Source organism: Lithobates pipiens, unplaced genomic scaffold (assembly GCF_037356315.1).
Source record: "Lithobates pipiens isolate NorthernLeopardFrog02 unplaced genomic scaffold, aLitPip1_a1.2 Scaffold_16, whole genome shotgun sequence".
Taxonomy (NCBI): Eukaryota; Metazoa; Chordata; class Amphibia; order Anura; family Ranidae; genus Lithobates; species Lithobates pipiens.
In genome coordinates this window covers 546,183,782-546,197,110 of record NW_027507748.1, presented here as the reverse complement: position 1 = coordinate 546,197,110, position 13,329 = coordinate 546,183,782, and the positions used below count along the sequence as shown (strand labels likewise).

The 13,329-nt window shown below is 40.2% G+C and overlaps 1 protein-coding gene across 2 annotated transcripts in view; it reads right to left on the bottom strand.

Annotated features, from left to right (window-relative positions):
• Positions 1-13,329, bottom strand: part of BLOC1S1 (biogenesis of lysosomal organelles complex 1 subunit 1) — a 48,137-nt gene that overhangs the window by 15,742 nt on the left and 19,066 nt on the right. The window contains exon 3 of one of the 2 annotated variants that reach the window (XM_077483365.1): positions 8,930-9,019. The exons of the other annotated variant lie outside the window; for it this stretch is intronic. Coding sequence (XP_077339491.1) covers positions 8,930-9,019 — 90 coding nt within the window. The remainder of the gene's footprint in view (positions 1-8,929; positions 9,020-13,329) is intronic. 2 annotated transcript variants of the gene reach the window in all.

Sequence of the window (13,329 nt, the reverse complement as noted above, 5' to 3'; positions counted from 1 at the left end):
AAAAAAAAAAAAAAAAAAACACAAAAAACACAACAAAACACACATTAGGTCACATTAGGTCACACTTAACTGCGGCGATCGAGTCACGTGTCTCACGGGGCGGCTGAACGGAGAAATGCCGATGCTAGGCAGAATGGGGAGATGCTGTTTACAACTAGTGACGCTGATCTCTGCTCCATGTGATTGGAGCAGAGATCAGTGTTCACTAAATGAAAGCCCAGCCTCCCACAGTTAGTAACACACCCCTAGGAACACTTAACCTCTACACTGCCACCCACTGGTTAACCCCTTCAATGTCAGTGTCATTTACACAGGAATCACTGCATTGTATAGCAGCGATTGCTGTATAAAATGACAATAGTCCCAAAAATGTGTCAAAAATGTCCGATGTGTCCGCTATAATGTCGCAGTCACAATAAAAAAAAAAAACAGAGTTGATCAAATACCACCAAATGAAAGCTCTGTCTGTGAAAAAAAAAAAAAAAAAAAAGGACGCCAATTTTGTTGGGGAGCCACGTCGCACGACCGCGCAATTGTCAGTTACAGCGACGAATCGCAAAAAGGGGCCTGGTCCTTTAGCTGAAAAATGGTCCGGGGCTCAAGTGGTTAAATTATAAAACTTATCTAGTATATTGACGGTCAGTTACTTTATAGTAGGCATCACTTTAGCCAGTCACGCAGACATACCAGAGTGTTTACATTTTGTTGTTTTTTTTACAACAATGTTAAAAAAAATTGAGGTTATCAAATTTGCCTACAATTAGCTCACTGAATGATCCCAGTTAACCACTTCCATATTTATCATCACTGTCCAGGCTGTCCGGTGACGTCACCAGACTCCTCTCCCCCATCCCTTCATTAGCAGACGGAGGCACTTGGGGAAGGGGGGAGGAGTCCAGTGACATTGATGTCCGTGACGTCACCAGATCTCAGACGAAACTCCCTGAAGGCAGTGGAGAGGTGAGTACCGATCAAAAGAATTTTGAACGATCAAAATTTTTTTTAAAAAAATTAGCAATTAAACGGTTAAACTGAGGAATTAATGTTTAATTTTCCCAGCCCTAGCAGGAAGCAAGGAAACATCTGTCTACTGAAGCAACAGACAGCTTTAAGCAACTGTATGTGCAGTATAACACCCTGATACACAACCATCACTTTTAAAATGTATTTACCATTTCAATATTTTATACTGAAATTACACTTGCACTTGTATAATTGACATGGACAGTGAATTGACTATTAGTGCCGGTTCACACTTCTGCACGATTGTATGTGATTCGCACCGCACTGCAAATCACATGCAATGTCCGTGCAATGCAATTTCAGCCATACAGATAGTATGGCTGATATTGTATCGCATTTGGCCGTAACTCGCACATGACCCTTTTTTGGTATGCACCAGACTCAGATTCATATCCCAACTGACAGTTCGCGGTGCTATATGCGAGCTGAAATGGGGGTGTTATTACCAATGTATTTACACTCCTGGCAGTTCGCATATGGCAGTGTGAACTGTCGTGCGAGTTGGGTGTGATGTGGGAATCTACAGTGGATTCCCAGGGTTCTCGCATCGCACAAGCGCGAACCAAACCTTCACACATGCTGTCCGTTTTTTCATCCATCCACTGACAGATGAAAAATAGACATCAATGCATCTCTAAAGGAAAAACGGATGTAAATGGGTGATCAGTTTACATCCGCAATCATCCATTTTTTTAAACTGATCAAAGCTCTATTTTTCTTCTGTTAAAAAATACGGATCGGATGAAAAACAGATGTAAACTCACAAATGGTCAGTTTTTTCATCCGTTTTTTGCATTGGTAGTGGATGGAGAAAAAAACAAAACAAAAAAAAACAAACAAACCACACACACACACACACACACACACACACGAAAAACTGATGAGCACTGATGAAAACGTGATACATAATTCATCCGTTTTGACGTGACTGAATTGATGAAATGAATTGTCCACATGTGTGAAAACGGCCTTAATGCCGGGTAACGTGTCATAGTTTATGTGTACTGTAAAATGCAATATTCATTTGGATGCTGGAATATCAATACAGGAAATAGGCTTCTTTGAGCAAATTATTAAATATATGACCCGAGTGTTAAAATCATGTTACGCCCTATCCAGCTCTTTCCAGGAACACTCAGTAAAGCAGTTTAATCTGTACTGCTATAATCTCCTTCCTGTTATGCCTCACCCATTGGAAGATTCTGCAGAAGACTGCGACATCAGGAAGATGCGGTCATTCCATTTACTGAATTAGAGGGTGTAGCTACTGGCTGTGAAAGCCTAGATGGGACTCGCTCTAAAGAAAGAATGGTTTTTCAACACCATCACTATAAAGCGAGCCAGGAAATGACCTTGTATGCAATATGAAGGACTACTACAAACCTCTAAAAACTAAGTAGTATACAGTAAAAGCACTCATTTACAGACGTAGCGATATTTAACATACATGATCTCCAGCATTGTATTTACAGCTTAGCCTCTCCTCGGACAATTAGAATAAGCAATAATAAGTCCAAGCGTTTGCAATAAAATGCTCAGACAGGAGGTATGACAAGCAGGACAGGGTCCCTTTAAAAAAGGGACAGGAAGGGAGGAACTCATAGTTATATCTTGGAAAGACAAGTTGTTATAAGCTGTAAATATCAGTGTGGCTCTCTGTATCCCACCACAACTGAGCTCCGCATTCCTTTTTTTGGAGACTCTGCATTAGTTAGGAAGGTATTTGCCTTAGGCCCCTTTCACACTGCCCATGCCCGGGCATCAGCGGTAAAGTGGCATTATTTTTAGTACCGCTTTACCGTCGTTTTAGCAGTGCTATTTTTTTTTTTTTGTCAACACCGCTCCGTTAGTGGCCGAGAAAGGGTTATAACCACCCACAAAGCACTGCTGCAGCACCGCTTTGCCGGCAGTATAGCCACACTGCCCCATTGATTTCAATGGGCAGGAGCGGTGAAGGAGCAGTGTATAAACCGGTCCTTCACCGCTGCAAAGATGCTGCTAGCAAGACTTTAAGCATCCTGCCAGTGCACCACTCCAGCGCGAAAGCCCTCAGGGCTTTCACATTGGAGAGACAGCAGTGGCTGTTTCAGGGCGCTTTGCTGTCGCCATTTTTAGCGCTGTAATGCCTGCAAAGCGCCCCAGTGTGAAAGGGGTCTTAGTATATGGACTATGCAGTGCTTTGCAATAAAGTTTTAGAGTTAATATTAGCAGCTGAGTAAGAGTAACAATTTCTGCTGCTCCAGGTGAGCCAACAAGACTGCAATCCAAGTAAGCAATCTTTAAAGTAGGGTGCACACCCTGTCACTGCTGCAGAAATCAGGATAAACAAAGAAATCAGATGGCTGCACTCCCACAAACGGTGCAATTCAATTTTATTAAGAAGATCAATAAAAGCATAAAAGACGATGGGCATACAGGCAGGGGAGAAACAGGTTGACGCATTTCACGCGATAAACATTCTTTGTAAAATCCACACAGGATACAACCACTACACAAATTTATATATGGAGTTTCACATAGTAACACAGATGTAGTTCATTAAGCAATTGAATCCATCATTCCAAAATCTGTTCCCATTTAGGATCAAAAATAGACTATAGATAACAAAAAAAACAGTTTACAAATAATGCATTCTATTTGCAGACCAACTAATTGGCTGGCCGATTAATCGATTATGAAAATAGTTGTTTCGGTCCTAATAAGCACATACCCACATGCTTCCATAAACGCATACCTCCATAAATGCATACTGCTTAAACGCAGGCTGCCATGTTGTCATAGACTGCATACATATGTGCTTACTTGCATTAAACTGCATATATATATATATATATATATATATATATATATATATATATATATATATATATATATATATATATATTTTTTTTTTACATTAAACTGTATACATACATGTATTTAGTCCTAGGCAAACAAGCACATGTGCTTGTTGGTCTAGGGGTACAGACATATGCTTATTGCCTTGAGCTGCATAAATAAATGCATGTATGGCAAGAATACTTGTATACCTGCATGCTTACATACCTATAGGTTTGTATAGCAGTAGACCAACATTGTCTAGGCCTGCACCCTTGTGGAACGGAGTATTATTTTGTCTAATACAGTCACTTTATGATGTATCTGTTAGACTAGCTAAATGACTTAGAAGGTACAGGTACACCGCCCTCAGGTTCTGGCAATGTTCACATCTCCTGTTGGACCAATGGCATCAGGGTGATCTGAGCCACTGTGGCACCTGATCTCGGATCAAGTCTGGATAGTACTTGGATGGGAGACTGCCCAGGTTTCCCTCCTAAGTGAGGAAGACATCTGAGGTTGCTGTGTTTGAGACTATCTCAGACCATAAGATTTTATAGCAGTCTCTGCGTTGGTTCACTTCTTCCTTAGTTGGGTCAGTCTTTGCCTTGCATTGGGTCTTGGAGCAAAAGTTATGGGCTTTAAATGTTAGCAGCTTCAAAACTGAAAAAGGACATGAGGTTTATCTTTAGATCTCAATCTGCTGGGCATCCTTCTGATTCAGATAGGCTTGGTCTGTTTAGTGATGACCTCTCTTCAAGAGGTAGATTGTAGGGCCCATAGACATCAGGAAACACACAGCTTCGGGTTGTTTCCAGACTCAAAGATTTCTGTAATTGCAGTGGAAAGTCATCAGTTTCCTTTTTTTGTGGCCATCCTTCGGGCTGGCCACAGCTTCTGAGGTTCACAAAGCTCCTAGCTCCAGTGCTGGACTTGCTAAAGACGCAGGAGGTTTCAATCTCAGTATACCTCAATAATCTATGCTCAGGAAGCAGTTGGTCCAGATTTTTGTTCGATACATTTTGCAGAAGGAAGCTGTATCTAAGTCGAAGCACATTATGTACAGTCCTACTCCAGGTCCAGGAGAGGATCATTTTCTTTGTCTGGAACTTGAAGATCCAGGCATTGGATTGTTGGGGGGGGGGGGGGGGCTCTATTTCCGGGGTGTTGCACAGATAAAGATTGGTGGTTGATGGTTCGGAATCTAGAAAGGTTAAATTCTTCCTTTCAAGTATTGGAAGATAACCACGGATGCCAGGTTTTGCCATTTGGTTTGATGGTGGCTACAGTTCAGTGGACTTGGTCTCCACAGAAGAGAATACTGCCCATAAATATCTTGAAGCATTTGGCCAGTACGCCTTGCTCTAGGATTATGGTACAAACCAGTTGTAGGTTCTATCCGGAAAAGCCTCTGCAGGGGCACAATATATTATAATATATATATATATGTGTGTGTATGTATCTCTATCAAATATATAGAACCAAGCGCAGTAATCTTGATGCATTGCGGAATCTAATCATTGACCGGATAATCATGATCAAATCATGAGACTAGTGAAGATGTGCACCCCAAATTGTCCCTCAGTAGGCGATACTTGACATAAATGTGTTTGGTCCTAGGTTTGACCCAGATTGTGTAAGCTTTATATATCCCTGGTTGTCTTCAAAAATGGGATATGGTCTTGACATATCTATCCCAATGTCCACAAAAAGTTAACAAATCCATACTGCTTCTTGACACGCATGTACTGCTGCAATGAACGCTGCTTCAGTTGAAGATAAAACAACAATTGCTTGCTTTCAACTAGACCAACTTTAGTTTCCTTCCCCATACTGAAAGATGAATCCACTTTGGATTTGTGGTCTGTGCAGTCCCCGGCCCAATCAGCATCCACGCATCCTACCAGTTTTGGATTGGATGTTGCTGGTAACCATAACACTGCTACAGCTATGTCTGGTCTTGTCACAGTGGCCACATATAGCAGTTTACCGACTGCTCTGCGATACATGTCATTGTTGGGTAGCAAGTTTTCTGCTTCATTGCTCTTTTGATAGCCTAGTTCCATAGGAGTTTACTTCCTTTGCATCTAGCACATGGAATTGTTCCAACATTTTCTGAGATTGGTTGAGAAGATAACTTCCATCTTCTTCTCTAGCTACTATATGGGAATCTAAATAGAGAATGTTCCCTAGCTCTTTAAAAGTCGAAATTTTCTTTCAGCTCGTGAACTGATTATAACCCGTTTTGAACAAGAAGAGGATTAGAATGTCATCAACATAGATTCTCAAACTGTATATCCATCTCCTCAATTCCTGGATTAGAGACATGGGTCTGCTTTACAGCTTGAGAATTCCTCTCTGGTAAGTACTTTGTTCACCTTCTCATTCCACCTCCTTGCAGATTGCTTAAGACCGTAGATGCTCTTCTAAAGTTTTCACACAAGGTTGTCTCCTTGCTCAAACCCTGGTGGTTGCTCCATGTTGAGATCTTCCTTAAATGTCTCTATATAGGAAAGCAGTTTTAACGTCTAGGTCAGTGATATGCAATTATCGGACCTCCAGCTGTTGCAGAACTCCAATTGCCATGAGGTATAGCAAGACTCTGACAGCCACAAGCATGACACCCAGAGGCAGAGGCATGATGGGACTTGTAGTTTTGCAACAGCTGGAAGTCCACTAATTGCATATCCCTGGTCTAGGCGTTTGGACTTGAATGCCCTTCCTGGCTGTAATGCTAAGAAGTGCTCTGATGTTGGAGTGTTTTACGACAGGAGTGAACGTTTTATCGCAATCTTCACTGAATTTCTGGGAGTAATCTTTGGAAACTAGTCTATGTATATATTCCCTTCTGTGCCTGACTTTACTTTGAAAGTCCATTCACTTCCTATAGTTTTGTGGTTAGGAGGGAGCTCTGCAAGTGTCCAGGTTTTATTTTCTTGAAATTACCTCAATTCTTCTTCTGCTGCCTCTCCATTTATTGGCTTGGATGTTGGTTTAAGCATGCTGTATGTTTTGGCAGTGTATGACAGCTTGCAGGGTGGTATCCCCTTTGTAGTTCGAGTGGATCTTCTGACTTCAGGCAGTTTGGCAGGATCTGGTGGGGAACTTGATTTAGGCACAGAGTTACACCTCTTCTTCTGCCTTCAGCACAGGTTTGCTTTGGTTGACCTTTTCCTCTGGTTTGTTGGGAATATTCACTTCACAGCTTTCAGGGATCAGTGTTTCTGGTGATTTGCTCAAAATAAACACTACTGCTTATTGTCACTGTCAGTCTTTGGGTGTAAGATTCTGTAACCCTTAGTTTGCTTTTTCCTTAGCCCTGATAAAAAATGTTTCACCATTTATGTATTTTTTGCAGTTTTTTGCTTTTTTCACCAGTTCTTCAACATAGGGGGTTTTCCCACTTATCACATCATTAGTACACATCCTGACCCACATGGGGCGCTGTCTATTTTGGGTTGCTGCTTACCGTACTACGTCCCCTCAGCTCCTGGACGGGGCCCTGTTTGACTGGTCTGGGGATCTCACTGCCTGTGCCACCACTGCGAGGACCCTCATGTAAGTAATAGGGCTAATTAAGTTCAGGGGTATTCTCCCTGTACGGGGTTGGCCCTTTTGAATTTTTTATTTTTTTTTAATTATCCAAATATCATTTATTCCCCTTCTTTTCCCGATTTATAGATCTTTTTCCACGGTTTTGCTCCCGATGATAGGCTATAAGGCCTTGAAACGTGTAGAGCTAACAACAACCACGTGTACATACGTATGAATCCCTTTGATGGTCTTTCCTTCATTTGTTTCTTTTTCCTTTTTTTTCTATTTTAATTGTAATTTTAGTGTTTTTTTTGCGATATCTGTACAGCCATTAACTCCATTTCACAAAATGATGTTCCAATTATTGCTTGTATCTCATAATGTGTACCAACTCCTTGTTGGAATGTTCAATGTGCAATATTTTCTAATGAATTGTATACATGTAAAAAATATAAAAATATTAATATATAGCAAAATGCATGGAATCAATTGTTATGAATACTTTATGACAATTCCAATGAATTAAAACTATTTTTGATCTAATTTATTTCATTGCTCCTGTGTGCTTCATGGAAAAGTCCCGCTATCTATGCTCTCTTATTTATACACTGAACCGGGATGGAGGAGGGGACTTAAATGGCCCCTTTATTCCTCATTTAAAGTCCCAACAAATTTTATTTTCTTTTTTTTTTTTAAAGTTATGTGGCTTGTTGCACCTGAGTCTATGAACCAGCCGTGTGGCTTGCCGCTCTGTGTTATTTTAAAAAGGTGCCACTCAATGATGTGCCTGCAGTTTCCTTTGTGATTGCTTTGACTCATTTGTGGATAGCTGTAACTTTCGCTGCTCAGCTTTCCAGATAGAACAGTCCTTTTTTAAAGTGACAGGTCCTTTCACAGCAAAAACAGGCTCTAGTTTATTTGTTGTGCATTGTGCCTTTGTACATCTTAAGAGCTTTTTTTCATCATTTCTTTCCTTCTGTCATATTTATCGATTAATTTCCTTTTGACATATTACAGTCAGCTCCTGCTCGGGTCTGGTTATTAAAGCATTGATAAGAGCAGTATATGTCTCTGGAAGGCTGCAGAGGAGCAGGGCAACAGTATGGTTATTTTTGATGTCCTCTCCAATGCGTAGCTGCTATATGATCTCTAGCATATATTTCACGTGATCACACATTTGCTGGCCTTCTTCTAGTCTTATCTTATATATAGCTTTCTTAGCAGAAATAACTTGCTGTTTAGACTTGAACACTCATGCAGTTTCTATAATGAAGTCCACATACCTTTGGCCATTTTCTCTGTTATTTGGAAAGGCTGATTATCTTCCACCAATAAGCTTATAGTCACCTTTGCCTGTTTGTCTTTCCTGTCCCAGTCCTACATCTCTCCATTCGTGGGTCTGTCTGTATTCAGCACTTGTTACAAGTCATCTTTGCTGAGAAACATTTCTAGTTTAAACTTCCACAGCTGGTAATTGGCATTGTTCAGCTTTGCTATTGCAAACTTCACATCTGAACCACTTGCCATCTTTCAGTAGCTTCTATACAGTACTCACCGATTTGCAGAGTTCTCTTTCCAGTGCCTGGGTGCTGCTGGGGATGCCTGGGTGCTCTGGGGAATCCTCTCCAATGCCTGGGCCCATAACCTGTTGTGCAGAGTATTGAAATAATGTGCTGGAAGCTTCTTGTTTTCAGCAATAGCTTTGCTTTTATGGAGGATTAGGAATGCATGTCTTACAGCATGAGAAATATGAAACAGGAACCAACCATAAACAAGTGCACTGAACTTGGATAGATGGTACATCCGGTTATATTATAGAATACTAAAAAAAGATATAGGACAGCAATTTTATGTGTTTTTGGTGCCACATCCAGTATTAAAGTCAGAGCGAAAAAAACAAAAACCTTTAACTGGACTTTTAAGGCACACCTAATTAAAGTATTTAGAAGTATTCCAGTTAAAATAATATTAAATACATTGAGTAAAAATAAACATGAAAAGGGGATGTATTGTACTTCTATGACATTATCACCATCTACTAGCATAACATATATGATCCTCTTGCACCCAACGCGTTTAGGAGTACAGATATCTCCTCCTTCAGGGGTGTATATTGAAGAGGAAAATATATCTATAATATAATTTAAAAAGTAGTAAGTATATATCAACATGAAAATATACATGTATATATTTGTAAAGGACAATTGTACAGAGAATTGGAAGATACACTTACATATTATTATGGTGATGTGGTGGGTTGACATTCCATCATATTACAATTAAAAACAAAGAAACCGTCAAAAGCACTGTGTTTGCTGACTTTCTGCTTCAATATCTCAACCGTCAAAGGAAGTCTTAAAAACTGCATAAAGTGTCTATAAAAATATAACAAGGAATTCTATGTACTAGTGGACACTGCCTATCTGAATAGCACAATAACAAAAAATATATATGGGACTTCATTAGGAACAACTTCCCTTGAGTCCCCACTTTTTGTGCACTCCGGATAATTCACAAAAGATGCAACAAACCCACCCAGAAGACCCATTTTTTCGTGGGGTTGGGTGCAATTAGTGAAAATGCCAACAAGTTGATAGATGAATTTTTGAGACCATATGTCAAATCCTTACCTTCTTACGTAAAAGATACAGTTAATTTTTTTTTTACAAATCCTTGACAACTTATGCATTCCTGACTATGCACCGCAAGTCACAATAGAAGTTGAAACATTGTATAGTTCAATTCCCCATGAAAAAGGCTTGGCAGCTATAAAACAAATTCTCTGTTTGAATTTATCTTTGGACATAATTTCTTTAACTTTTAATGGCTCCCACTACCTCCAGGTGCAGGGAGTTACGATGGGGACTTGTTGTGACCCATCGTATGCCAACCTGTATCTGGAGGAGTGGAAGAAAATGTTTCTGGCAGATGAGTCGGTGTGTCAATGTATACGGATCATATCCTGGGTTGGTATCGATACATTGACAAGGTTTTCATCATCTGGGATGGATCACCGGATATTCTCAAACGGTGCCTATCTAGAACGAACAAAAACAAGTTGAACCTAGGATTCAGAATTTCCTATGATAGGGAATGTATTACATTTTTGGATGTGGAAATATACAGAGGAGAGGGAGGCACCCTCTGCAGCAAATTATACAGAAAGTCTACAGCCGGCAATACGATAATGCATGCTTTAAGCTTCCACCCAAAGGCTCTGATAGATACTGACTATATGGTATTGAATCTAAGGATAAGACAGAAATGTTCAGATAATAAGGTCTAAAATATAGGTGGCAAAATTACGAGATAGACTATTGTTAAGAGTCTATACTCATGTCTCTTTAAAAAAGATCTTATAAACAAGCATCACTACAACCCAGAAAAAAAATAAAAATAAAATAAATAAATAACTACTCTATTCACAAAAATCAAAATACAATGCTAACCCTCTAAGAATCATTACAAGATTCACTAATCAACTGGATAAAATTAAAACAATTGTAGAAAAATACAGGGATATGCCATCACTTGACCCCTCACTAGGACAATTTGTCCCTGCGACACCTCTTTACTTTCAAAAGAACTACATTGGTTAGAGATAGGATCGTCAGGGAGTTTAAAAAGGGAGAAGCAAAAAAAAAAAAAAAAAAAAAAAATAAAACACATTGTAAGTACAAAGAAACTTACATGTGTGGGACCTGTAATTATTGTAAATGTATGCTCACTCAAAAAAAAATAAAAAAAAATCCTATCCTTCCAAATGGGCAAAATGTTTCATCCAAAACATTTTGCAAACTGCAAAACCATTGGAGTGGTATATATTGCAGTTGCTTCTATATTGGAAATAGGAAACTCAAATTCTGGAGGCGGGCACACAGGCATACAAGTATGCAGGTATGCAACCCAGATCTCCTTCTTGGTCGACACGCCAAGATAATACTGTACATGGCGGTAAATTTCCAAATAGTAAATTCTTGATTCTGAAGCGGATACATCCCAGCTCCAGGGGAGGGGATTGGAACAAAGTCCTTCTCCAAATGGAGCTGTGGTGGATCCATAATTTGAAAGCCACACAGCCACCAGGGCTGATAAGGCTGTTTCAAACCATTTCTTGAGGGGTTCTCATTGGGAGGAATGGAAAAATAAAATGATACATTGGTAACCTGGACTATATATTTAGAGGAAAGGTCTCCAACTGTGTGATATCTGGGATACAACATAGTTTCAGATATAGCTTAAGTGTGTTTTGTTTTCCCCTTACTCGCTCAATTTAATACCCTGTAATATAATATTTCTCTGCTGTAAAAAATTCTAATGCCGTTTTGATTTATGTGCATCTGCTTTCTGCTTAGATCTCTTTAATATCAAATTACCTTAATATCCATGCCATTTAGAAGTTTGTTTACATCATGTATTTATAATAATGTATATATGCATGTATGTGTAGATACATGTTGCATTTGCCTTTAACATTTGATATTTAATTTACAAATGCATCTCCCCTTTGCAGTCTTACTCCCGCTTCCCTGCCCCACAGAAAGGCCAATGGACCGCCCGGCACACTAAGCAGTCCGGGATATGGAACCCATAGCGGGCTCTGTGAGGTTACAGATGTATCTACATATTCGTCTGGCCTCCATCTTGCTACTCCGGCGGACATGCACAGTCCAATGGTGAAGCCATCTGTGTCGGTGGGTGGCACACGCGTGACGTCGTTCCGACGTGACGCCACTTTGCTCATACGCACTGGGGACGAGGCGGAGCAACTGTGGCTCAGAGGGCCGGTGCAGAGACTAATTTCCTCCTCCTCCTCCCTCTAGAGATATTAGCTGTCAAAATTATCGGCGCCAGCTGACTGGAGGGGGGGGAGGAGTATTGAAATACACAATCCTGAGCACCTGCTGTATCCGCCACATTTGTTTGCTGGATGGCAGGACGTGCTGTGTCTACTCTGACTGTTTAAAAAAAGGTAACTATGGCCATTTACATCTATTTTACTAAAATTATTTTTGGGGTAGTATGCATTGGAACCTTCACTTTGTTATAAACAGACTAAAACTTTTTTTGAGAGGTTATTACCCGTTGTCCTATTAACAATATAAACTGTAGTATATACTTAACTAACTTGACTCTTTTCAATAGTGTGTGAGTTAGAACACTCACAACATACATATATATTTTTTCAAATATACGGTTTAGTGAAACTTTACCGTATATGAAAAATCACTTTGACTGCCTAACTTACAATTTTTTACCATAATAAATCATCTTGAAAAACAGCCTTACATCCAACTAACTATCCCTTAAGCTGCCATGTCCTTTTAGTTGAGATAAGCTCTCCTACAACACAGTCTGTCTTTCTCCCGCAACATCTCAGGTACATATAAAAATGCTTATAATAAAAATTAGTGAAAGATATATTTGTTTGCATTGATATACAAGTATTTTCTACAATTTTCAGTCAAGTATTCAGGCCACATTCCTTATATCCTAGGCCGCGTACACACGGGCGGACTGTTCGCCCAACTTTGTCCGCTGAACAGTGTTTGGGCGGACAGTCCGCTCGTGTGTGGGCTTTCAGCGGACAGTTTCAGCGGACAGTTGGACGGACAAGGTTTTTCGGAAATTCCGAAAAACTGTCCGCTGAAACCTTGTTTGAGCGAACAGTCCGCCCGTGTGTAGGCTTGTTCAGAAAGGATTTTCACGCCGAAAGCTATAATGCAGTGTATAGGACGTCGTATTTTTCGTCCCGTCGTACGTGCCGTTCACGTCATCGCGCACGGTTTCAGCAAACTGTTCGTCCGTCGTGTGTGGCCATGTCCGTCCATGCTAAGTTTGAGCGGACTGTTTGCCGAAACTGTTGGACGGACAAAGTTGGGCGAACAGTCCGCGCGTGTGTACGCGGCCCTAGAATTATATACGTCTTTATCACCGGATCTTTTCGCATTGACC